This window comes from Acipenser ruthenus, chromosome 20 (assembly GCF_902713425.1).
Source record: "Acipenser ruthenus chromosome 20, fAciRut3.2 maternal haplotype, whole genome shotgun sequence".
NCBI classification, from domain to species: domain Eukaryota; kingdom Metazoa; phylum Chordata; class Actinopteri; order Acipenseriformes; family Acipenseridae; genus Acipenser; species Acipenser ruthenus.
The window spans coordinates 20,941,389-20,968,660 of record NC_081208.1 but is presented as its reverse complement, the minus strand read 5'-3'; the positions used below and the strand labels follow the sequence as shown (position 1 = coordinate 20,968,660).

At 37.5% G+C, this 27,272-nt stretch overlaps 2 protein-coding genes across 4 annotated transcripts in view; one reads left to right on the top strand and one right to left on the bottom strand.

The window, feature by feature from the left end:
• rhpn2 (rhophilin, Rho GTPase binding protein 2) overlaps positions 1-1,163 on the bottom strand; it is a 29,373-nt gene extending 28,210 nt beyond the window's left edge. For both annotated transcript variants that reach the window (XM_034042998.3, XM_034042999.3), the window contains exon 1: positions 944-1,163. In XM_034042998.3, the coding sequence (XP_033898889.3) occupies positions 944-1,009 (66 nt within the window). In that variant the 5' untranslated portion in view covers positions 1,010-1,163. The remainder of the gene's footprint in view (positions 1-943) is intronic.
• Positions 1,164-6,870: 5,707 nt separating this feature from the next.
• gpatch1 (G patch domain containing 1) lies at positions 6,871-27,253 on the top strand. 2 transcript variants are annotated; one of them, XM_058993619.1, is made up of 20 exons: positions 6,871-7,026; positions 7,861-7,995; positions 8,569-8,654; positions 9,251-9,411; positions 10,227-10,324; positions 10,610-10,668; positions 11,303-11,551; positions 12,834-12,984; positions 13,698-13,777; positions 15,358-15,562; positions 16,671-16,967; positions 17,878-18,056; positions 18,606-18,733; positions 19,223-19,365; positions 19,849-20,036; positions 21,236-21,431; positions 22,704-22,817; positions 23,382-23,497; positions 24,044-24,186; positions 25,311-27,253. In XM_058993619.1, exons 1-20 carry the CDS (start codon positions 6,954-6,956, stop codon positions 25,339-25,341), a joined length of 2,832 nt encoding a protein of 943 aa, XP_058849602.1. In that variant the 5' UTR covers positions 6,871-6,953; the 3' UTR covers positions 25,342-27,253. The 2 variants fall into 2 exon arrangements, with proteins under 2 accessions (XP_058849602.1, XP_058849604.1); XM_058993621.1 differs by having other exon boundaries at positions 6,924-7,026; positions 24,041-24,186.
• The last annotated feature ends 19 nt before the right edge of the window (positions 27,254-27,272 follow it).

The window sequence follows — 27,272 nt, the reverse complement described above, 5'->3', positions numbered from 1 at the left end:
GATATATTGAGTCTATACCCAGGATAGGTTATATCCTAGAGTCCCCCCGTCGCTCCGTTCGATTTTCAAGACTATTTATTGGCACAATTTCACAACCCATGTGTTTACCTTTACCAGCTGGCAAAGATAGTTTGAGTTGGAATAGTCAACAGCCCTCCAACCACTTTAAAACAGTCGTCCATACACATACTCCCGAAACTTAATCTATTTGTTCATGTATGATCAATGTTTACTTGTTTGCTTACGGTCTTCAGGTTTCGCCTAAACGAAAAGTGGAACTTGACAGGTGTTAAATTTACATACTTCTGAGGCGGCCATTTTAATATTAAGCAACAGTTTGCTGAACCTGTTCCGATTACATCAATGTGAATTTGCTTTCAGAAGGTTACTCAAGGTTGAGACGGGACATAAGGCAAATAACCTAAACCCAACACGCTTTCGAATTCTAAACTATGCCACCTACATATACCAAATACTTAATATAATGTTTTGTAAATATCCCTTATTGAAAGCACATGACTTCTAAAAAAGTTATGACAGTACTTAGTAGTTTACTAACATTATTGTTTGTATGTATTTTTAACTGTTTATTAACATTCCAAATTATATATATATATATATATATATATATATATATATATATATATATATATATATATATATATATATATATATATATATATAACCAAAAACAGTTCCCGTAATCGGAGCAAAAATAACACATTTGCTATAGAACACCCAACGCATGGGATAAAAGACAATGTTTTAAAAATGTATACAACCACAAAACTAAGTCACAAGAAAAACAATAGCTTGCATGGCTTAAAACTGAAATGAGCCAAACAATAATGCTGCTGAACTATACAGCCTAGTTGAACTCCTGACATGGGGTACTGAACAGTATAAACCAAAATCACCGCAAGTTACTTACTACTCGTCCTACCTTTTTGAAATAGCCACTATCAACCATGTTGTTCTTCTTGTGTCCGTTGGATAGTATTGTATCCATTATTCCGGTTTATAGCCGTATAAATCGTGCACCAAAAACTTATTTCTCCCCTTGCGTTCCAGGTGTTGCTGCTCTGAAGGTTACAATATTTCTGACAGCTTGTTTCACAGCGCTTGAGATTCCGACCACTTATCCAAAACTCCACCCTGAAGATCTGACGTGCTCAGTTACACCAAAAAAAATGCCTGGGTGTGTCATCATGAGCTGCGTTTGTTTGCAAAAAAAAAAAAAAAAAACCCTTAGCAACGCCTGTTTCTCCAATAAAATACATATCAATGCACCAGAGAATAGTGTCTATAAAACGGACGCAGTGGAATACATTCTAGAACATAGGAAACCATGTATTTGTTTATTCAAAATGTATCTTGCATTTTACTATGCTTTCTCTGTACCTCACTCCCTTTGATGTGATTTGACTAAGGTTTGCCACAGGAAGCCTTAAAGAAAGTATTTAAATATCCTAATAATTATTTCGAATTTATTTGCAGTGTTATTTGTACTTGCACATAAATAGATGCCTATCTATCTACAAGTCTTTCTCAATGTCATTAGTGTTTACCACTATTTAGTGTTTTGTAGTTAGTTTACAAAGTAAAAAGATATCCACCACAATATTTACTGGAATTGTTCACATCACAGCCAATGTAGGCCCTGTTTCTAAGCAAGTGCAAAGACAGCTCTGGCAAAATAAAAAATAAAAAAACACAGTATAAACCTAGCAAGTAGATATGTTGTCCGTAGGAGTGGCTCAGTTATTGTTTTGAGTAGTTTCCTTCTAGGTTGAAATAATTTTGTTTCTATCTGATAATTTTGTATCATGATTTGATTGTGCTCCAGGTGTATATAATGATTGCATAAGGGCAAACCAATTTCTAGATTTAAAACACATTCATTGAAGATTACATTTTGTATTGAAACTGGATTCCAAATAGATGCCAAAATAATTCTATTGACACTCATAATGTACGATAGTGAGGGAAGCAGGCAATTAATGCATTTTAAGAATGTCATAAAGCTTATGTAAATAATCTGGGTGCTTTGAATCAGATCTTATTTTGATGAAATCAATGCTTCTTGCTTTGCATATTGATTTCAAATAACAAAGAATTTACAAAGAATGCATTATAAATGCAGAAAGGTATTCATATTTATATTAGGGTGTTCAAAGGAATTACACAAGAATGGAAGGAACAAGATGGACCTCCCTGCTACGTTTACACTAGATATTGACCTTTGGCCAAAGTGGCTAGTAATTCTAGAAGACTGAAGAACTGCAACAGCTATTAGAACTGCATCAGTCAGCACCTCCCTGCATCCACAAAGATCAGACAAGCATGTCAGTGACATTCCTCACCAGCCACAGCTGTAAATTCTAAATGATCCATCAATAACCTGAAAAAGTTATCACCATGGCCAATATCAACCATGGCCTGTAAGCCTCTATTTACCCCCAGATTCTGATCCTCAAAATAACGTCTAATAAAGAATTTCATTTTCAAATGCTCTCACAATTGGATAAGCAGTTCTCTAGATCTATTAAAACCGTAAGTGTGACACATACAGACAGACAGGACCGACAGACATACCCACAGATTATGATGCACTCGGTATATTCTGCTAAAGAAGGTCCTGAGCAAGTTTCAATTCAACAATTGGGCATGTGGTTCTGTAGCTATATGCAAAACTCTACATGACATACAGAAAAACAGACAAGAAGCCACCAGGCGCCCCCTTGATACATTATATTACTTTTTCTAAAGAGGGTCCTTAGCAAGTTTTATGACAATTTCACAAGAGGTTCTTTAGATATATACAAAACTGTAAAGTGTGACATTTGTACCAATATGATCCCTCTTTCTAAAGCTGGTGCCCAAAGCAACACTTTAACACCTTCCTCACAATCATTTCAAACATGTTGTTTTCTGAAACCCTGATTAATGATTCATTGACACCCATTGTAAAACAATGACCATGGTGGTACAGTGACAGTGTGTACTGGCTGAATGTCATTTCACTGTGATGTCACGAATATGGTCTTGCAATGGTTAACCAAGGCCATTGATGGTTAAATCCATCCAGCACTCCATGTATATAACAAGTGCAATGTGTGGAAAAGAAAGTATGTTTAAACCTAAATTTAACAGTTGAATTCAGAGAATTGCTTTCCAAGCATAACTTGTAACAGTACAATCTGCCCGGTCATTCTGTCCATGGGTTTAAATGAAGATTCTAAATCACTCAGCAGTGTTATCTGATAGAGATCTCCTCACGATGCCATGCATATTCACTATTGTAAACTGTAGGTATTCCGCACATGTTACAATATTAAAAATATATCCAGTTTATCCTGTAATTCAATAGCTTGTGTTTTTTTATTTCTCTTACAGTACCGGTAGTTGACTCTTTTGCACATGAAACCGAAACAATTATCAAGATAAGTAAGTTTATTAGTTGTATGTTTTTTAAAATATTTTTTGACCATTCTTTAGGGATCTCTGTACAAAGGTGTCCTGTCACCATACCCTACATTACATGACATGTGTAATCTCTCTGCCATTCACTTGCAATGGGATTCCTGATATCCTGCCATAACATCACACAGCACAGTTCAGATAAACAAAACTCTTAAAGAGTCCTATTGCTGAGCACAATGACTGATTCAGTTTTCAATAAAATCCAGGACCTTACAAAAATGAAAGAACATAAGGAAATTCACCAACAAGAGGAGGCCATTCAACCCATCAGTGCATGTCCGGTTCCTACTTGCTGGTTAGCCTTGTGAAGTTAAAGGATCTCAATGATTCAGCATCAGCAACATGGCTAGATAAACCCATTCCATCCCCTCACCGCTCTCTGTGTAAAGAAATATCTCCTTCTCTCTCTCTGTCCTAAATCTGTTTCTCTTCCCATTGTGCCCTGTGGTCCTGGTTCTCTGCTGTGCTTAAAGTATTGGATAGGGTTAACTTTGTCAAATCCCTTTAAGATTTTAAAGACTTAAATCAAGTCCCCCCTAATTCTACATTGTTCTAGGATAAATACATTCAGTTCCCTTTCCTTTGAACCCTGGGATTAGACTAGTTGCTCTTTGTTACACTTTCCAAGGCCACTATTTGGTAATATCATGTCCAGAATCGAACACTACGTTTGGTTTCACAAGTATGCAGTATACAACATATTTCATCAACTCAGAAGACTGTCATCTCCTTGTACACTTGACGCACCCTGTAATTATTACTCAATAACCCTCTTGTGCAGCAGGTATTACTACTCCCTGGATCTTTTATACTCACTATGCCGCACGTAGGCCTAGGATGGGGGGTCCTATTACCTGCTGGAAATTATATATAGTCTATAGTGTGGTGGCAGGGAGACTAATACACCTGCAAAAAAGCTTAGTTTATAGTATACTATGCTGTAAGCATAGAAGTCAAAGCATTCTCATGCCTTTCCACATATTTCAGCCTAGGATTGTGAGACTGCTTAAAGCTACAAAAAGCTCAAGCGTGTTTACTTGTTCTCTTGTCAGTGTCACGCATGTATGTATGTATTCAAAAGACCTGACAATCAGCACTTTTGTCATGTGATAATTATACAATACATTTGAAGTGCCTAACATATAACTAGACACATAGTTGCTCAAGGTCTTGCAATCAGTGTGTCATTGGCTTAGAGTGATGCAACACAGGTTTTTCAGATTCTTTATTGTGTGTCTAAAGAGAGCCATGGATCATGTTGCAGTTTTAATCCTAGGGCTCAGTTTTGCTGTTGACAGAGTTAACTTTATTTGACCTCTGTTCCATATGTGAGGTGTGAGCTGATAGTGATTTTGGTTTAGAGAAGATTTGTTGTGTCTATATCAAAGTTGACTGTACTACTGTATGGTAAAGGCACGGTGGATCTGTTTACTTGACTTTAAACTCAGAATGCATCATTTATAAATAAATAATTTAACAGAAGGCTTTTGACAAACACAGTAGTGAAATATATAGTATACGCTTACTAAACTACAACCTCTGCACATTTACTTTAATAAACGTTGTATGAAGGCATTTACGATTATTTGATTGAATGTGTATTATTGTGTTGGTGATCTATATATTACAAATACATACAGCTCAATTCAATAGCTGACTCATAAGAAACATCCACATATACAAAGACTGAAGAGGTATTATTATTACCTTCTAGTTGACTTTGCTGTATATTTTCAAAGTGCTTAACCTAGTCTTAATATCTCCTTTTTTAATTTTACAAAACTAGAACCAAACAACTAAGTAACATAATTAGGGCTGCTGAATTTACCAATGAACACCAATAAAACACCCCTGAACTATATACAAATAAAAATAGTGTTCATTCTATAAACACAGAAAGAGACAACCATTTATTTTGTGTTTGCTGCTCCTCTGATTCAAGGTGGACTTTTGTTCATAGGGACAGCTGTTATTTGATTTGAGCAATTCTCCTATAATTCAAGGTCTTCTACTCGCAGGCCATGTTTTTTTCACAGTTTTGTAACATTAACTTGGAGCATTTGCCCTTTGGTTGTGACACAGTGACAATCAGGTTTCAAGAGGGGAAGGAAGCTTTCAGAAAATGTGATACATGTTTTGTGAATACAATAGCTAGAACAACTATGTAGAGTGATACTGGGGTGATACTGACTTTGATGTGATAATAATGGTGTTGATTTAATCTGGTCTCCTCATCTTTTAAGAATGCCATTTTGTGCTGTAAACAATTGCTGGATTTTTTTTTCTTTTCCAAAACAGTAATATGCTAATGTTTGCTTTGTTTCATACAAATACTGTACTTGGAATGCACCCAAGCGGTATGTGGAACTGTTTTGTGGTAAAGTTATATAAGAGAGATCAATCCCTAAGAAAAAGCATAACAACAATTCTTAGCCTAAATCTCTGAGTTTATTATTATTATTTATTTATTAGCAGACACTCTTATCCAGGGCGACTTACAATTGTTACAAGATATCACGTTATTTTTACATACAATTACATTTTTTTTTTTTACACATTATTCTTACATACAATTACCCATTTATACAGTTGGGTTTTTACTGGTGCAATCTAGGTAAAGTACCTTGCTCAAGGGTACAGCAGCAGTGCCCCCCACCTGGGATTAAACCCACAACCCTCTGGTCAAGAGTCCAGAGCCCTAACCACTACTCTACACTGCTGCCTATATTTATATTAGTCTAACTGCGGGGCTGCATACTATCCATGTACATTAACACAAAGTATTTCAGTAGACCATGGATTTCTCCCCACCCAGCATAGTTTGTAGCAATGGACTAATTTGACTTCTCGTATGAGTCAACTGTCACATTTTTTTGCTTTAGTGTCAAGTACGTTTACCTGTATTGATATGTGTGCTTGACATTCCAACAACATTTGTAAGTCTAAAATGTATACAGTACTTAAGTGCAGGCTCTGTTATTCCAGTGAAGTGGTTATTAATCAGTAAAGTATCAGGAAGCAAATCTGTATTATTGGAGCAGAACACATGTGATTTATTCAAAGTGATAATAATAAAAAAAAAACATGGACAATATAAAAGAATCAACTGCAAACCAACATGACCACCCAGAATGTTTATGCTAGTTTATTTGTTTGTTTATGAAAAAAAAAGCTTTGTTATTTACAATAAAAGCACAAGTTAAAAAAACAGGTCTCATAAGAAACGTTACATTCATTACCAGTTACCACATTTAGGAAAGCATTTTTTTGTTTGTTTTTGGATAAATCATTAAAAACAGTACACGTTTTAAATAATGACACGGCAGCCTTGTATTTCCCCTTTGGCAATTGTCACTGTTCACTGTGAACATGAAAACCGACCACTGCAGAAAAATACACCAGAACACACGCACGAAGAAGAATGACCAATCGCAGTTTGAACTGAACGGTGCACCGTAGTTGTAGTAATCATGGCGGCGTCAGACAGTGGTAGTGAGGATGATTTTGTTACTTACGGAACTCCTTTGGAGCCGCTGGAGGAAGGTAAATACGTACACATGTATTTTGGTTTTAAAGGTTCCAAAGTTATTGTTTGAGTGTTTGATGTATCTGAACTTTTCGTAGGCATCTGCGTTTTTACAAAACAGCACTAAGTACAACTGGGTTGCTCAACAGTCAGTGCACATGAAAATGAACACAAATCTCCTTTATATTTTTAAACGCAAATATTAGTAATTGTACTTTACAGTTTAAATAGACTATCAGTAAATGCTTTACAGTGATCGCTGAGCGATGCTAGTTTAATCTAAAGTAATCTGCGCAAACAGCGGGGCCTTCACGGTTCAATCCTCTGCAACTACAGAACGTCAGTAGGTACAAAATACAGCCTGTCCTGCTGGGATTAGACTGGGATTAGAACAATAATTTAACGACGTGGACCCCAAGGGCATAGTGAGAAGTGGGGCTATTCCACCCCATAGGCTGATAAAGTAAACGGGTCTCTGTTACTAGTCTGTCACACTAATAGTAATCTTGAAGTGTTAGGTTCTTAAAGGTTTGTAATTGGTTAGACAGCATTTAAAGTGCTCTATTTGAATCTATTTTTTGTCACAAATTTTATCCTGACTGTGTAAACATGCCTCTGTTTGCGCCAGTATTCGGCCTACCTCTCGTGTTGTAAAGAATGGTCCCGAGCAGTTTTCCAGATAGCCTGTGCAAAAAGTCTGTCATACGGCTGCACTATATTCCACATGCTGGAGACATGCACCTGAGAGCTTTCACAGTTACACATTTATATTCAGTATAGTATGTAGCTATGCTTGATGTTGCCAATATTTCTGTTGTGCTTTTGAACACTATTTTTTTTTCTCTTTTAAGATGAGCCACTTAAAAAGCCAATTCGGCTTCAAGACCAGACTGTCAAGGATGAGAAAGGAAGATTTCAGCGCTTTCATGGAGCGTTTACAGGAGGCTTTTCTGCTGGTTATTTTAACACTGCGGGTTCGAAAGAAGGTATGGCATGTGTATTATGGGTATAACGGTACACTAATGAGACGATACAATACGTATTGCGATATTCAGGACCCGATACGGCCGCCATGGTCAACTTGTATGATGCGCGATAAGAGCAAATGATCATTTTAAACTTTAAGAGGATAAACAATATTATGAAGCACAACAATTTTGTTGAAAATAAATTATACAATATTAATGTGTATGAGGCTACATGTGTACAACACTATTGTGTATATGGCATAAACTAGTAAATATTAAATAAAGAACCTTACACTGTGTTTAGTACTGTATAAACACTAAAGCCAACTATCTGTATTTCACGTGCATATTTCTAATAATGCTTAGACACAATGTAAAATTTGGAAAACATTTAAACTCTAAATTGTTAACACGTCTAGATGTTACCCCTCAAGCCCTGTATCTGTATACCAAAAATAAGGCAAGACCTTTTTTAAAAGTAATTTTATCTTCTTTTTTTTTTTTGCTTCACTGAGCTAATACAGATTACATTGGAGCACTGTATCATATCTTAATTTATTGTATTAATAGATTGCATGTTTTTTTTTAAAGGATGGGCGCCATCAACATTTGTATCATCCCGACATCAAAAAGCAGAAAAACAAATTTTTAAGCCTGAAGATTTTATGGATGAAGAGGTAATTTTGTTTAACTTTTGAAATGGTTAACTGTGGAATATTTGGAACCCATTCATATTTTAGTTTTTACGATAGGAGGTCAAGGTGTTTCACTGTTTGTTTCGCTGCTTGGAGCATCAGCTGAGCTGGTCACATTTATAACCACCCACTGCTGGAAACTTGTGTTCACGCAGCTGAAACTGCCTCTACTGCAAATAAAAAGGGCTTAAAGAGGAACATGGTACGATTCTGAAGTATAACAGTTATTGTAAGTAATATATTCTTCTTGTTCAGAATTACTTTGTGTATCATGTGTTGCAGGGGGACAGGTTAATGGTTACACTCTGGTATACCAGCTGCATTTAGAGAGAAGACATGTTTAAAAGCTCTGTTGTGGCCACAGAGATTCTTTAAAAATCTGAAACAGAAAATTTATATACAAAGTTATTCTTAACAATAACAACAACAAAAGAAAAGACATTAGTAAAGATAACTCGGATATTTTGGAGCCAGATTCTAAAGTAGTGTTCAAAGAAGGGTGAACAATAAAATAATGTGGTAAAAAAAATAATCCAGGAATCACACTGTGATGTCTGCATGTTTTCTCCTCTTTTTAGGATCTCGGTGAGCATGGGATAGCCCCTAAAGAAATCATGACCACAGATGACTTTTCATCCAAAGCGAAAGACAGAATCGAAGAGAAAGCAAGAGCCCTGGCTGCACTATCTGCCCCTATCCCTGGAGTCACTATCCTGGAGGACCTTGTGGCTGCTGCAAAGTAAGGAGATATGGAACAGGTTAATTACAGAAGCATTGCTGACCGCTGTGGGTCACAGCTAGCTGACACCTATAAGGGTGATGTACACAACACCTCAAGTATCCTGCAAACAGCAGCTGGATTCTATCCATGGTTATCCCAGATTACCCCTTTAAATAAGCCTTTGATGCAATCCAGGTGGGTTCCTTGGTGCTGTAAAGTGCTCCAAAAAATATATATTTAAAAATTGCTAATTACCATGGCTTTAAGGGTCATTCCAGCTCATCTGAACCATGTTCTGGGAAGTTGTTTTCTGCCTTTGTGGCTATTTTAAATTTTCACTTGCAATTCAAACACAAAATGTCTCTTTTTTCAATCACTCGACAACACACACAGTATAGAAATGTTCATTAATGATCAACAAAATGAAAAAAAATCTCGGAGAAACTAGAGAGGAATGGGAAATTAAAACAAGGTAAAGGCAATCGTCCAAATAAAGCTGAAGCACTAACGGATAACGACATAGAGCGTCTGTACAGCACTGAAACACTATGTTTAAAAAAAAACCCAACTGTACTGCTGAACCTCCTCTTCTTTAATATTAGCATCACAAGGGTATCCATGCAGCCTCTTCAGTGAGTTACAGGAAAACAGTTCCTTCTTGGGTTTCTGTGACAGTTTATAAATTACTCGACCTTTGGTCTCGTAATTGATGACGTCACAGAAACCCTAGATGGAATTATTTTCCTGTAACCCACTGAAGCCCATCTATTATTTTCTTTCTCTCTCTATGCCATTGCATGATTCAAGAATGCTTGTGTGCATTTATCTGTCAGAATATCCGTTGGTGTTCAGTTACTGCGGAAAATGGGCTGGAAGGAAGGGCAGGGAGTTGGACCGCGGGTGAAGAGAAAGCCTCAAAAGCAGAAACCTGGTAAGTAACTTGGTGTGGAGTTTAGAAACGATTAGATTGAGTGTTATCCAGGGTACAGTATTTGAGAGACAGAACGCTTTGGGAACAATTGAGACGTCTGCTTTGAAGGTGCAATAGCTAATTTAATATTTACATAAATCCCACCTATGTAGATCTCGCATGTGTAAATATTTATTTTCACTTTAAAAAGTTGGTTGATTAATGACTGTAAAGAAATGAAAACCGATCAATAAAATGTTTGTAAACAACAATGAAATAAAACTGTGCGTTTTATTCCGTTTTTAGACACTGATATGAAATTCTACGGATGCCCATTGCCTCCTGAAAGTTCAGACAAGTCAGAGGTAAAGTACATGTTGTTATCTATTATAGTAAACGAAGGATGTTTAATTCACATGTCTGTTTGAATATTTTGAATTAGAACAGAGCACTTTGTTATGATTTTTACTTTACCCACACAGCCGTCGTCCTTTTTTTAATTGGCCGATTAGCTGGTTTGCAGCAATGTTTTGATTTGATCTGCCCATTAAAACGGATCCGTTTGTTAGATCCAGATGTTTTTTTTTTTGTTTTTTTTCCCCACACACGTAGCACCAATATGCTTAAAATATAGAAAATTGCAATTTTACACACAGGAGAACAATAGCTAAATCACCAATAGTGAAAAATGTTTGAGGCCTACAGCTTATCTTTTGTATAAAAGTTTCCTATAGTAAAAGCATAGCAAGTGTAATGAAGCACAGTGAAAGCATAGGTAAGCATTGTAAAGTTCAGAGAGGTAGGGTAAAGCATAATTAAATAACATGGAAAACTATGTTAAATGCATTGCATAACCATGGGAACATGGTAAAGGGATGTGCTAAAAGCTCGTGTCTTGCTTGTTATATTAGATTAGTCATACAAATAGACTAATAAGTGGATTATGTATTGTTGGTCAGTGCTGTGCCTGTATTGTTGAGTGTGACACTTGTTTGACAGAATGAAGATGATGATGACTATGCTCCTGAAAATGTGACTTTTGCACCTAAAGACATCATGCCTATAGACTTCACACCTAAAGAAGGTCTTCACGGGCTGGGGTACAGAGGCTTGGACCCCAAGCAGGCTTTGAGTGGAGGCTTGGGACGAGGACACTTCAATGTGTTCAGTGTGGGCTCTGAGAGGGCGAGCAGCCTACTGGGTGACGATAAACACCGGAGGAATAGGAAGGGCGGTGTGTTGGGACAGGTAGGGCTGTGAAAGGATATTCTGATGCTTATTTCTCAGTACATACCACTGGGCTTGAATAGTTGATCTGCTTTTGCATGATGTATTACCTCCCATTGATTTAAAGGGCTTTTAGGTTAAGTAGCAATAAAGGGGATTTCAATGAGAACGGTTTGTCACACACACACACACACACATTCATTCCCTAACACAGCTGTGTTAGGGAATGAATGTTGCGGACATACTTGTTTTAATTAATCACTGCTTCACATTTTAAATATCTGAAATTCCTTGTGGCAAAGTGGTTAACAGTGTGCAGGTGCAGGAGTCATTAACAGACAGACAACAATAATCCAGGTGCAATGGTCTTTTATTTATAATCCAAAATCTGATAACAAATGGTAAATAATAATGATTGGTAGTACTGCTACTACACAGTTTAACCCAGCGGTTCAGTCCCAAAACAATAAATACACACACGATAGACAAACACGGTCACCAGTCCAAAGTGAGTGCTGTCGTGCTCGTGGTGCAAATACAATTAATCGTGAAACAAATGCAGTGCTGTCCGGGTTTAATGCTGGCCTGTAGCGACAGCTCCGGATCGTGTTAGCCATCTAATAATAACAAACAAGTACAATTAGACACGACAAAACACTCACGATAGACAATATGGTTCTCCTTCCGGTTCAGCGTTAACCATAACGAAAGGAACAGATCACTTCGCTACATTCCCTTATATACCATTAATCATGACCCCTTGGTTAACGATTGCAGCCGCTCCTCCAATCTGTGGCTGCCACATCGTTTCCCTTCCGGGTCGATGATTTAGCGTACTGTAGCTCAGCCCCCTTTCTAGATGGCCGACTTCAGTCTAACCCTGGGAATTAATTGTCTAACCATCTCTGTCAACTCTGTTGTCTTTATACAGGGCCCTCACAGATCGGGAGGGAGATTTATCACCAAGAATCATTCTGTCTCTGTCGCACTCCTGTTTCAGTACATTGAAGTTTCTTATTGCAGGGGTCTCCAACCCTGGTCCTGGAGAGCCCCTATCCAGCAGGTTTTATAGGTGTTTTACATCATCAGTGGCTAAAGATCTGGAACACCTGTTAATCTTGACTAATTAAGCCAATAATTGGTTCAGTTAAGTAACTGAGAGATTGGTTGAAACGAAAACCAGTCACAGTAGCTCTCCAGGACCAGGGTTGGAGACCCCTGTCTTACTGTATGCACTGACCATACAGTTATACAAAACTTAATGTATGCATTATACTTTGTGTATTTTTTTTCTGGGAAAAAGGCCTTTGGTGTGGGAGCTCTGGAGGAAGAGGACGATGATATCTACAACACAGACTCTCTCTCTCGATATGATACCACTCTGGGTGAGGAGGAGCCTGGGGATGGCATGTATGGCTGGACGGCACCACAGGAGTACACGAAAAAGAAAAAAGGTAAAAAATTAAGTGCGGTGCTAGCGATAGCGATTTGTATTGTGATACAAAACAAATGCCACACAATTTGGCACAATCGACTTTTCTCTGCTTGAGTGAGTGCCAGGACTGAATGGCAGGGGGTTTTCAGTGCCAGGAGTGAGGTGTCGGAGACCTGTTAGGTGGGGGGGAATCTTTCTTGGTGACGCCCTTATATTTTATGAGCATTGTATATAGCACAACATTTAAAGAAAAGAGTATTTAGTGTATTTTCTCAACAGGTGCCAAGAGACAGCCAGGTGTAGAATCTAATTAAGTTTTAAATATATATTTAGCCTGTTCAAGAATGTTGTTAATTTTTAAGCCCCTGTTAAAAAAAAAAAAAAAAAAAAAAAAAAAAGTATTCTCTAATTATGACACAACTTGGTTAGAACATTCTTCACAACAAGCTATAATTTGGGAATAAAAATAGATGCATGCCTGCCTGTCATTTGCATACTACTTCATGTCACGTCAACATTTTTACAGGTGACGTTACAATCAATATAAGTCACGGTTTGTTTTTGCATGAAATGGATGGTTGAAAGTATGTATTTGAAGATGTATTACCATCAGTTACGGCAGAATACAGTAAACAGACACAAGTACATTTGATTTTAGTGTAAAAGAGAACTTTGGCAGATTTCAAATGAGTGTTAAAAATGTAGTCTTTTGTTATTTCCTTTATTTCACAGGATCTAATAAAGATGTCTCGTACATTGGTAAAATTTTAGAGGGTTTTACACTGGCCTCAATACCTGCTGCTCCTAAAAAGGTAGGTTCTGTTTTGCTGGGTTTATTTATTGTAATTTGTAATTTTATTACAGTGTCAGAGTATCACCACGTTGAATGAATGCTAATCTTTTGTAGATTTTGAGGGCCGTCAATACCCATTAGGGTCACACTGATAATTCCTTTGAAGGCTATTAAAACCTGAGATATGCCTGAGGTCATTCAAAGGAAGGATGACAGTGCAAATAATCCAGAACAATGTATGTGATTGGCTTTGTGTATAGGTAGGGTGTTGTGTAATTATTGCACTTGTGTTTTATGGCATTTAGCACCCTTTATTGTATATATTGTAATGTGATCCTGCTTTATCAAGATATTTTAACTACCTTAAATTTAGTCACTAAAATGATCAGGTGCCATGCCCATCATTAACCTCTCCCACCTACTGACTCTGAATATGTGATTGAACGAGCCCACAGATGTTTACAAGCCAAACCAAATGCACACAAGCGGCATAGGGCTATAATATGGTGCTTTTTGAATGTCTAGGACAAGGTTTTGGTTAAAAAAAAAAAAGAGCTAAGAAAAGGGCCCTTTTAAATTTTCAAGACCAGCAAGTCTTTATTTTTGACGACCTCACCACTGAGGCACACAAAAGAAGAGCCTCCTTAGTAGAAATACGAAATAAGCTAAACGCTGGTAATGTTGGGGTCCAAAGGCCAAACTGATAGTTTTTCAATTCGACTCACCAGGGCTGTACCAGCTATTGGAACAGGAGATGAAAATGAATTAACTACCGATCCACTCTGTATTAATCAGGTCTTTGCGGAATATTACAAATAACTATACTCCAGGGAGTTTGATGCTTCAGCGGATATAGATTTTTTAATAAACCTATATCGGACAAAGAAATACAGTAAGCAGTTTTTTCAGTTAAAAAACTTAATTTAGCGCTGGAATCATTGGCTCTCAAATACAGATACTGCCCTATTGTGGAAGGGATTTGGATGGGGAACAAAGAACGTAAACTTACCTTATATGCTGATGACATTCTTTTGCATTTTAGAAATCCAAACTGGTCTATTCCTTCTGTTTTAGGCATTACTTCAGAATATGGAAATATGTCGGGATGTAAATGAAATATTTACTGTGCAGGAAAATCGTGGTAAACTTTTTTTATAAGGGTTGTGCAAGCGACAAGTTTCTAGTCTTTGCTTCAGTCTTCATGATTGGTAAGTGGGTTGCAGCAGTAAAGTGACACTGGGCATTTCAGTTTGTCTGCCCCAGTTATGATTGTGGGCTGGCAGAAATAAATGCTTTCTGTAAGAACCTGCAGTAGAGGTGTAATCGGCAGCCAATTTCTAAATCCAATTTAAGACGGGTCATAAGCCGCGTTAATTGATGCATGAGAACACTAATATTCAAAAGCAAGATGCAAAAAACGTGTAAACTCATCACGTCTTCAAATACAACTGAAAACAAACCAGTAATTTAATATATAGGTGAGGCATGAGGCTCGAAGTAGGGCACCAGGGCGTCGATCAGGAAAGGTTTAACTGAGGTTTGCAAAATAAAGCTTTGCCGATTTACTGATAAATGAATTGTTGCATCTCTGACCTGCAGGTTTACCATCCTCCTGAACTGCCCCGTGATTACAGGCCTGTACATTACTTCCGTCCCGTGCTGGAGGCGGGCAGTGCCAGTTCTCAGGTGGTGCAGGTACTACTGGCATCGGGTGGGCAGATGAACCAGGATGCCCAGTGCACCGGCAGGCACCAGATGAATGCAGTCCAGAGGAGGGAGCTGCTTGGAGAAACTGCTCTACAAGGTTACCCAAATTACTGTCAAACTTACATTTCAGGTTTTGTAAAGTCTCTGTATCCAATTCATGTATCTTTGTAATGTTAATTCCTATTCCCACTGGGGTGCAGATAGTGGAGGTACCTGCAGGTATTGGTAGGTTTTTGTTGAGGAAATGAAAACCAGGAGTACTGTGTATATGGCTCATTGAGCTCCACAGTATGGCTCTTTTAGATTTAGAGGCAAACGATCTCATTCCAGGGTGTTAGGGTGGTTAAATGCTAAATATCTTTATTTTTTTTTTTTCATTTTCAGTGCTACTATTTAGGATATTATTATTCCTAAATTAAACTGATTTTGAGGTTACTGGTCGTCAGTATGGTTCCTTAACTAATAAACCCTTGTAAAGTTTACAGTTGTTAAAACATAGCAAAGTGTAGTAAAGCAGAGTGAAAGCATGGTAAAGCATTTTTATAAAAAACCATTGTAAACTAAGGTAAATGCATAGTATTGCCATGGGAAAGGTGCACATTTATTGTGCTCATTAAAGGACACCTCTGCTGTATATAGTTAAAATATTCAGTATGTGTTCACAGTTTTTATTTTATAAATATTTAAAAAAAAAAAATACAACCATCCCTTTTTAAAACTCAGTAAGCATTCTGCAGCTAATATGCCCCTACTGAAGTAAAAACAAGAAGAAATAGTTTTTATCGCACCATATAAGTTAAAAAGGAATAAAAGTGGAGGCTGTGTGGTTGGAATGTTCACCATGAAAATGCATTTACCATTGTACATCACAATAAATATTTAAAATCAGGTATCATAGGTGTACCTAAAGATCATTTATGTGAAAAGGCCCTTTTAAAGTCGAGCTTCTTGTCTGCTTCATCCAGTGGCTGGACGTTGAGCCGGGCAGAGGTTTCAAAGGTAAAGCATGTATGACAGTGAACATGTTCATGGAATTGATTCTGTACTGAGTATGTATATCTTAAGATATACCAACTTGGATTACCTATAAGCAAGTACCCTGTAAGCAGTGTGACAGTATTTCTGAAACCAAGTATTGGACGTGCTGGAGCAAGTGTCAAACCCTGGTACAGGTACATAACTAACATCTTTGTGTTTTTCCTCAGGCCCCAGCTCTGTCTTTGACCTCCTGAGCAGCAAAGACAAGGAGCGGATAAAAGAATTGAAGCAGGCGGCTGAGGAGAAGCAGGCGGCAGCAGCAGCAGCAGCAGCAGCAGCAGGGAGGGTCTCGGCACAGCAAGGCCTGTCCAGCCGCTTCCAGACTCCTGCTGTTGACGAGGCTCTGAGCGCGTGGCAGAACATCAGCATGGAATCAGCTAGCACTTTCAAACCTTTTGAGAAGAACCCAGAAAAACAAGGACGATATGACGAATACATCACACAACTAAAACAGGGGAGAAAAGGTAATTATGATAATACTGTACCTACGATTCTGTCAAGTATTGTTTTTTTAAATACAGCTGGTACACCAGTGTACCCATTAACCCGTCTGTCTGCTACACTCTTCCCCTAGTGGATGTAAGAAATATCTATGTGCTTACTAATTTACTCATTTCTAAACAAGAAGGATATAGTTAAGATAATGGTGATATTTCCTACTTGTACCATGTTGCTATTTAAAATGAACTGCTCTGGTAAAATGTTTTCAGAATAAACCTGCCTAGAGCACAGTGCATTGTGGAGGAGGCACAGCAAAATATATTTAAAATAAAATTACATGTACAGGCTTAAAACTTTCAGCACTAAGAAACATTACAGAAAGACGATCTTATGATAATTCATTAAATAGATTCAGTGTCTTGTACCAGGAAAGAAAATTAAAATGGGCATAATGTACATTGGCGTGTTGGATTAGTCTGCTTTCTTGAGCTGGGTAATCTTTCCTATCCTCCTGTAATAGAGTAGCTTTCAGTCGAGTTATCTTTCCTGGACCGGTATTACCTCTTTCAACACAGCTGAACCACATAAAGGACCCAAATTCCATTCAGTTACTATGTGATTGCAACAATAAAAAAACGAGATAAAGGATTCAGACTTGACGTTTCTTTATGTTAATATGTAGTTTAAAAAGCGATTGTTAGTAATAAACTAAACTGAGACGCTGGACATTTAAAAGTGTCAGTCTTAGTTTTAATTAAACATTGCAATGATAAATCTATATACTGTGGATGGGTTATGGTTATAAGATATTTGTTTTTACTCAGATCTGTGTTAATACCTACGCTGGTGATATTTTATACTACTGATACATGCAGTACAGTAATAATAAGTGTTGGGTGTTTTACATGCCTTGTTTTTCTTTGTCCAATACAGACGCCCTGGAGTCCAGTATGGATCAGCACATGACGGAATGGGAGAGAGGCCGCGAGCGAGACGAGTTCATCCGTGCAGCAATGCTCTATAAACCCAACAACTCAACACTGGCGTGCAGATTCACACGAGGAAAGCATGAGGAGGACGCTGACAAAGTAGATGTCCCCAGAGATCAAGAGGTAGAATTGTCATTATTCTTACTTCTTACTTGACTCCATTTTGAAACCCAAGAAGCAGATTCGCATTTGCATTTCACACCCATTTTAATTCTACAATGAAGTTTTTGAGCATGAACAACAACTTGATGCTCATTTTAAAAATGGCTGTCAAACTTGTCTTCTCTCTAATTTGAATCTATTACCCCAGGCTGTAACTATTACTCTTCCCCTTGGGTGTGTATGAAGTCTTTCATAGTGTTATAGGGGATAGGTTAATGGTTACACTCCAGTGTACCTGCTTTACTTAGAGGGTAGGCCTGTCTGAGAGTTTCAAGGAGGCCCCAGGAGCGCTTTTTGAGTATAAAAGTCACCAGAATGAAACTGAAAATGATATACAAAGTGATTCCAAATAACTATATATTAAGACAACTGATATTGAAGACCAGTGCCAAGTTGCTCTTTTAAAACAACTAGAAACCTTGAACAGGTGACTTTTTTTTGTAAACAGTCACCTGGTAATCCAACTTTATCAACTGAAATGTGGGACATTTACATGTATTTTGTTTTCAGAATGACACTGATGATAAAACAGCAGCTGTGAAGATGAAAATGTTTGGGAAGTTAACAAGAGATTCATTTGAGTGGCATCCAGATAAACTACTGTGCAAGAGATTTAACATCCCTGACCCCTACCCTGGGTAAGTAAACAAACAACATTAAGATTCCTGTGGTGCCTGTGTGCTCATTTTGAGATTGAAACAGCTGTACTGTTCTACAGAGCATATTGATCTGATATCAGAAGGCTGGTTTGATTTAGGTCACGGTACACTTGGAAGAAGTGTATAATAAAATGTCAGAGAGCTTTTAGGTTAGATTAGAAAGACAAGTGTACACCTGCCTGTCCACACCATAATAATAATATGTGCTGTTATTATGTGGCCGATGATGGAACCTAATGTCCTATATGCAGTTTAAAGCTCAGATAGAATGCATGCTGTACAGGAAGTGAATCTATAATGTTGGGACAGGATTAATGGAGTCAAAGTGAAAATAAAGTCTTGAAAACTAAATGATTAAAGCCAAATGGTAAAGGACTGTAAGTGGAGATATCTATTTTTTAATGTAGTTTGATTGGTTCTTTGGCAGCAGTGGTAAAGAAGCATTCATTTCGATGTGGTTATTTTCAGCTCAAGTTCTGTTGGCATGCCGAAGGTAAAAAGGGACAAATACTCTGTGTTCAATTTCCTGACTGTTCCCGAAAGCACCATGCCTACAGCACAGGGAGTCAAACCTGAGCTGTCAGTACAGAGCAAACCCAGTACCTCAGAAAGTAAGTGTTACAGTTTACTGTGGCGAGTGTTTGACAGGTGTGTGGAAGCAAGCATTCCTTTGACGTAACACATGTGTATTCAATTTAAAACTGATACCTTCTTTAACTGTTATTTAGACAATGATGTTATCGGTGTTATGCGAAACTCTGACAAACTGTTATTGTAACCTTCACATTGAGGTTTCGGAAACAAGCAATTTTAATGGCACCTGGGAGTCTCTTTGCTGTATTTCTGTCTGTAAAATGCCAGACACACTCCTATTCTGAATGATTTAAACAATGAAAATATTTAGGTCTGCCACTGGGTATAGGAAGATTTCACTATTACAAGAGTTTTGGCCAATATCAGACTTTGTTCTGGTATTTTAAAGTTCAATTTTAATGTAAAATGTCTTATTTTACTTAATGATTTGGGGATAGACAGTAATACTGTTGTATATTCAGTGAACCTCCCCCAAACGTTTTACCTGCACTTCTTATCAGATGCCTCGAAACCTTCAGAACCAGGCAGGCGATCTAGGTGGGATGTTTCTGCCCAAGAAAAGGAGGGCAAAGATCCTATTAGCCAGTTCCTTAGTTTGGCCAGAAATGAAGCAGCTGCAGAGAAGCAAGGATCCCCCTCGACTTCAAATGAGCCAGAGCCTGGACAGAAGGAAGAACCTCCCATAGAGGTAATGCATAAAGAACTTGGTTTCAGTTTACAAGAATGTGTTATGTTACCAATCTACAATCTACAACCTGAGAATGTAGATTTACATCCATTGTAGTAAGGAGAATGTTGTCTGTTTGTGCAAGGTTCATGCACTTTAAAAATGGAAACACTTTGGAAAATGGCTTTTATAAAATCCAGTCGTGACAAAATATTTGCAAACTTCTAATAAGTCAAGTTTAGCTCGGGCATTGCCCAGAATGGCAGGTGTTAATTATGGTCTGCAACCAAAGGTTGTTAGCTGAACAGTATTATTTCTAGGTTACAGATTCCCCTTAAACCAAACTGCTTTAAACATTCTGTTTACTTGTTTGAAATTCTCAGCATGGGCGGACTTTGATGTCACCACAGGAAAGTGATGTTCAGCTGAAAACAATTTCCTGGCTACTACAAACTCCTGTAAAAGCTATGAGTGGAATGTGTTTGGCTGCATTCCCTAGTTGATTAGAAAGCCCAGGACATGTATCAAAACAATCACAATTATGTTGAAAAGGGTACAGCACAAGAGTTAAGAATTTGATCAAACTTTGACTGTTAAATGTTGCTTTAAATTCTAACTTGTGTTCTATCATCTGCATTACACTAATGCTGAGTTTCTTTATTGCCTATCATCGGCCTTTATTCATTGCTTAGATCATTATTTGCCATTCTAACTATTCCAGAAAAGATTCCTCATGGCTGATTGCAGGGAAGCACATTAAAATGGAAGAGGCTTCAGTGTGCAATGCTTCACCTATGGACATGAGTGCAGAGTGCAACTCTTGTATTCTGCCCCATTTGGCTTCCTCATAATCAGCCACCGTTTTTCTTTTTCTTTTTTTTTTTTTTTTTGCTGGAGTAGTTTGAAAGCACCGTAAAAAAAATGAACTAATCAACAGAAATTATTACTTAAAGCACATAATAGGACATCAAACAGGTAGGACCCTAGATATTAGGAAAATGTTGATGTAGCCCTTAAAACTCCTTTGTTTAGATGTTGGGTGTTGAATGAAATTAGGCCTCATCCCACTCCAAATAAATTCTAATACAACAAGAGATTAAGGTGAAAGGATTTTATGAAATTAGGATTTTAGTGGTGATCAGAATTACAACAAAATACTTTTTTGAAAAATACTATAAAACAATTCCTGTTTCGTTCCTGTACATGTTGTGTTAATGCAGGAAAAGGAGGAGGAAAGTCGCCCGCCAATGGATTTGTTTAAGGCGATCTTTGCCTGCTCTTCGGATGACAAAACTTCTTCATCCGAGGAGGACAGTGAGGAAGAGGAGGAAGAGCAGAAGAAACCAGAAGAGGATCCAGGACTCCGCCAAACGACTGAGCCCCCTGTTCAAGAGACCCTACCTGATACCATTCAAGGTGAACTTTAAACCAGTCAAACCTGCCTAATGTCACCACAGAATGTAATGAGTCAATGAGGACAAGCTCCTGATAAAATCACTTTGCTTATTATCTTGCAGTTAATATTAATCTAATTTATCAGTCACACACCTGATTACCACACCACTTAGTAGCACTTTGGTAAATAAAAGTTTGATTTTCATACTGTTAGGTAAGCATAATTAAGTGCAGTATGTTCTGAGTTATAAAGTATGATCACACATTAGATTGTTTATCTTGTATTACAGCACATTGTACATGTGCAATATAATAAACTGAACTAGCACTGCTGTAATCAGTGTAATACCTGGTACTGTATTTCAAATTCTGCAGCATATTTGTTCTCTTCTTTTGTGTTCTAATGCTAACATTGCCACTTTATTGGTGAACTTCTGATAGTCAGCTCTGCCTATTGTTACCATATTTGTTCAGGCCACTGAAGGAATATTAAAAGGGTTTGACTGAAGATAAACGGTTAAAGAACACCCTGAATTGTGTTGCTTTATGTTTACTGTTCCCTATCTCGTACATATTTATTCAAACTGTGGGATCTAATAATAGATGAATTGCTAAAAACATGTGACTGGTCAACTTTGTGTATGTATACGTGTGCATTGCAAAATTACTTGCATATACAGTGGTTTGCAGAAGTATTCACCCCCTGCAAAGTTTTCACATTTTGTTGGCACCTGAGCATACTCCACAACGCTTTCAAATTAGACTTTACATGTAGAATCTACACAAACTACTCCACATTGATAAAGTTAAAACATGCATATAGAATATAAATAAGTAGGGTTTACAGAGAAAAACAGATTAATCTCAGTTGCATAAGTATTCAACCCCTTTGCTATTGCAGCCCTAAATCAGCTCAGGTGCAAATGATGTGTTTGAAAAGTCACAAAATTAGTGAAATGGTTTCAGCCTGTGTGTACTAAAAGTGGTTTAACTTGTAGATAATTTCCCTCAGGTATATAAAGACTTTCAAGCTGCAACTCGCATAGTGATCCAACAAAACAACCATGAAGACCAAGGAGCTTTCGAAACAAGTCAACAAAATGTGACATTATTGGTAGGGGTTGAATACTTCTGCAAACCACTGTAACTAGAAATTGAAATATTTAAACAAGGATGTTTCACAATTCAGATAGAAACCAAGAGCATTGCACCAATCTTTTCTTTATTTAAAAGTCTCCACAGGGTATAATTACAATAATCCTGCAATCATCTTCTTTTTTTTAATTTTTTTAGTAACCCAACCTCGAACCGAAGATGCTCCTTCTACACATTCTTTAAATCCTTCCCAGGATCAAAGACACAACGAGGAAGAGTTTGGGCCCAGACTTCCACCAAGTATATCCACTGGTCAGTATTGGTAACAGTGACTATCACGTTTGTAGTGTTCCTTATTTAACTACAAATGTAAATTAAATAGACTGTTATACCCCTCCCATTTTGTGATGTTTGAAATCATTCTGAAAGGTTCATAGTTCTGTTGCTCTCATATCTACTAGCAGGCCATGTGTTTTTTTTTAATGTTTCCTAATCTCCTTACACTTGCTGCTATACTTTACCATGAAAAAAATATATATTTAACCCAATTATTTTTGTCGAGCTGAAGAATAATATATTGTGGTCCAGTTACTTTTCATTTTTTGGATGATAATGACCTAAAAAATACCGGTTTCATACTTATTCTGTACAGTTGCATTGACAATATAACAGCTATATGAGTGTCTGTAAAGCGTGAAGTTTGTCAGTTAAACACATTGCCTTGAATGCACTAATAGTTACATAAATGTATCGCCCGCTATCCCCCAGCTTCCATCAAGAATTGGAGACAGGAATCCGTATGGAATTACGGAATCCGTATCAAATCCAATCCTGTTTCCAAAGCAATACATATCCTTGTTTGAATTTTTTATGCAGGACAAGAAAGATCATTGTCAGTGACTCCTGGTTCAGCTGTTCATGAAAAACACAAGAAGAAATGCAAAGAGAAGCACAAAGCAAAAAAAGAACATAAACACAAGAAAGAAAAGAAGGTATGTTTTAAACACTAACCTGCAGCAACACAGTAACAGGCTGCGCAAGTGTTAAGAACTTGGTGAATTTGCACCACAAAAATGTCAACACTAATCTTTGACTTATTTTTTTTTTAAATCTATGATGTGAAGATTTAATGCAATTTTGTACTGAGCCTTATATTCTGCTCTGCTACTATGGGGCTGCAACATGCCAGTACATGCTGCCTCTAGCAGATTTTTTTTTCTCAAATGTGTACATGCATGAAATTGGTACTACCCTTCCTCACAATAGGTTAAGGCTACAGTTGTTTGCATAAGCAAAATATATAGCCAAATTGGCAGTAGTCAAAGTTTATACAATAACAACATATTTATTGAACCACCCATAGTTAATATTTATATTTTGAAATGATACCAATCCTCCTGATCAGTAAGTGGGTTACAGCGGTGTGGGGAAATTCAAATGAGGCAAAATAATTGCTGAAATACCTATTTCACGTAAGTTTGCAAATGCAGCACTTAAAATATAATTTTTGATTTACACCTGTTTTCCTTTTTCAGCAGAAAAAGAAACACAAGAAGCACAAGCACAAAGGCAAGCACAAGAAGAAGAAAGCGGAAGAAAGCAGCAGCAGCACAGACGACAGCGATGACAGCGATATGGAGGCTTCATTGCATGGGTTATCACCTGGAGAGCTACTGAAAAGGTACATGTTTGAAAAGACAAAGTAAAAAGACAAAGTATACCCTTCTTTTTTTTATTATATAAGTTTAGTCGTCGCCAATTTTTTACCACGGTTTTTTCTCCCCAATTTTGTATGCCCAATTGTGTCCTCGGCTCACCGCTCGCAACCCCCCCACTGACTCGGGGAAACGGCGGCTGGAACACGCGTCCTCCGAAACGTGCTCCTGCCAATCCGTCATTTTTCGCATTGCAAATCCACGGTGAGGCCACCAGACCTATAGTGCCGAAGGACAACACAGATCTGGCGGCTCCGCTGCAGAACCACAGGCGCCCTATTGGCCACAGGGGTCGCTGGTACGCGGTGAACCGTGGATTCTCCTGCTGACCTAAGCCCTCCCTACCCGGGAAGCGCTCGGCCAATTGTGCACCGCCCCCTAGTAACCCCCGGTCACAGTCGGCTGTGACATCTCCATGCTATAGGGCACATCCTGCACTCCACGCGGAGTGCTTTTACTGGATGCACCACTAGGGAGCCCCCCCGTATAACCTTTTAAAGAATAATATTAAGACTGTACATGGAGTTAACAAAATAATTCCAGTAAATCTTACCTAATATGTATTGCTATGAGTTTGTAGGTCTCACATTTGTATAAAACATTTATAGTAAACGTGTATTTGGATTTTTTTTTAATGGGATTTTTTTAAAAGAGGATCAGGTGACAAACATGTGAGTCACAGCAAAAGAAGAAGCAGAAAACCAGTGAGGCTTCTGGGAGTTCTCAGCAGAATACATGGAAGAAATGCAGACTTTCAGGTTTTTTTTTTTGTAGATCTTAGTGCTTTTACTCAAGTATTTTAATACAATCTCCAAGTACTTTTAAAAGAGAAAAAAAATATGCAGGAGTATCTGTTTACTTTGACATGGAACATAAACCAATAATTGTGAAACTTTACCCTGGTTGTTTTGCAAAAATTAATGTTTTATCTGACCTTTGAATTCATAATCAAACAAAGGCATGTTAGGTAAAACTTATTGTTGAGCTTATCTATTCTAATCTCTCTCTCTCTCTCCCTCCCCCTCCCCCCCCCCCCCCCTCTCTCTCTCTCTCTCTCTCTCTCTCTCTCTCTCTCTCTCTCTATATACAGGTTAAAAAGTCTTCCTCCAACAAAGAAGTGACAAGCAGTTCACCATGGTACCATTGTATCATTGCAAAAGGAATTGTCTCCTCTATGAGAAGAACTTAAGGCACACTGTAGCGTTGTGAAATTCATCTTTATTGGGTGTTTATACCAACATGTCTGCTGTAGACATCACTGAATAAAATACATGTTTTTCTTCCTCCTAAATGAATAAATAAATACATATATAGCTTGACATTTCAATACATGGCAATAACATATTGTATGCTATTATAATCGGCAGCCAAGAGGGTCGAATACTCTTTTCTAATGACCGTGCAGTAGTTCAAGACACTTTGGTAAGTTAATGCATAATGTGGAGTCCTCTATCAAAAGAAACCCTTGAAATATATTGATTCTTATGTATATACAAGTGCCCGCCCAGCCAGTAATGAATGGTAGGTAAAACAAAAGATCAGAGATCACCTTTTAACCTTTTTACCTCCTAACCTTCTTTAAATAGAACAGACTGCATTTTGACCTCATGAAGTTCCTTTGCTCTTTCCTGGCGCTCCATTGAAACTCCTGGGAACTGATGCACTCCGAGCGCTGTTTTGCTTTACGTTTAGCACGTTGGACAGGTTTTATTCACTTGGTCTAAACAACATGTTTTTGTGATCAGTCTTATCATACAGTGACAACCACTTAATATAATCAGTGGTTCATTGAATAAACCGTATACTGTCTCAGCTAGGTTCTGAGCAGAGCAGTCATTATCTTATGGTAGATGTCCTCTAAAAGCTAACAGGACTCACTTCATACAACGGCTTAAATGTCATGCAGTCTAAGCGATGCAACCCAAAATACAACCTGAAACATTTTTTAAAATGTCTTCATACACAAAGTCATATGTCTGGTTTATAAATAACCTGTTGAAAACGGACCTTTGGCTTCGGACACCTAACTAAATTATCTTGCAGGTATGTACCTCTGCGTTGGACTTGCTTAAATACTGCATTACCTTTGCTATTCACACAACTGACAGTTTTATTAAATGCAAAGCTGTGACCACATTAAGAGGTTTTCACTGTATTTAGCAGTACTAGAAAATGTAACTTCATCTGTGTTTCTAATAATATTGACTTAAAGCAAGCAAATGTATTAAACAGACACAAAGGAACTATATTTTACTGTACAATTGATCATGATTGTAGGACAGTTGTAAATCAAGTTGATACCACTCCGTATTTGTGTAATATATTTTGGAACATGTTCAGCCCTTTAATTATTGGTAAGGATGTTCTCTAATTTTTTTTTTTTAAGTGTCAGAATCTGGGGATATATATCTATTCGCTTATCCGTCCCTATATAGTATGCTTATTTAATTTTAGAAGTTTGTTTACAAAGAGTTAGTTAACATAAATTACTTGCCAAGTTCGAATGGTGCATGGTTTCCCCAGGGCATATCCATTAATGTTCAAGTGACTTTTGAATCATTCTGTCTTTCGGTGAATTGCATCAGGTGTTTTGTATTAAAGCCCTTGAAACAAGCTAAATACTAAACTTTATTTTTATGTGATCTACCCAAAGTCATATTCAGAAAGACATTAAGACGACATTTTAAGTAATGACCAAATTTGGAACAAACCAGGTACAGTAAGAAACCAACTGCATATGTTGTCAATATGTAAAAGAGTAAAGCGAATAATGAGGTCAAAGATCAACAAAATGGGCATTTCTGCAAACTTCTGTCCATATGCACCACGTGTTCCAGATATCATCTTCTCTGGAACCCTTTGTCCCTCATCTGGTTGTATTATCAACTACAAAGGAAATGGCAAACCAGAATGTGGTCCATTTGAGCTGAAAGTAACACTGTAAAGTGCCAAAACACTGCTATGAATTAGGAATGAAACTCAAACAAAAACAGAATACCTTATCAGAATGTCCATGTCTGTAGATATATATATATATATATATATATATATA

Bases quoted from the DNA above. Each gene is read 5' to 3' on its own strand.
- gpatch1 (XM_058993621.1), top strand. From the start codon at position 6,954: ATGGCGGCGTCAGACAGTGGTAGTGAGGATGATTTTGTTACTTACGGA. The intron at 10,669-11,302 runs GTAAAGTACATG...CTTGTTTGACAG, and splicing joins AAAGTTCAGACAAGTCAGAG to AATGAAGATGATGATGACTA. The intron at 22,818-23,381 runs GTCAGTATTGGT...TTTTTTATGCAG, and splicing joins TCCACCAAGTATATCCACTG to GACAAGAAAGATCATTGTCA.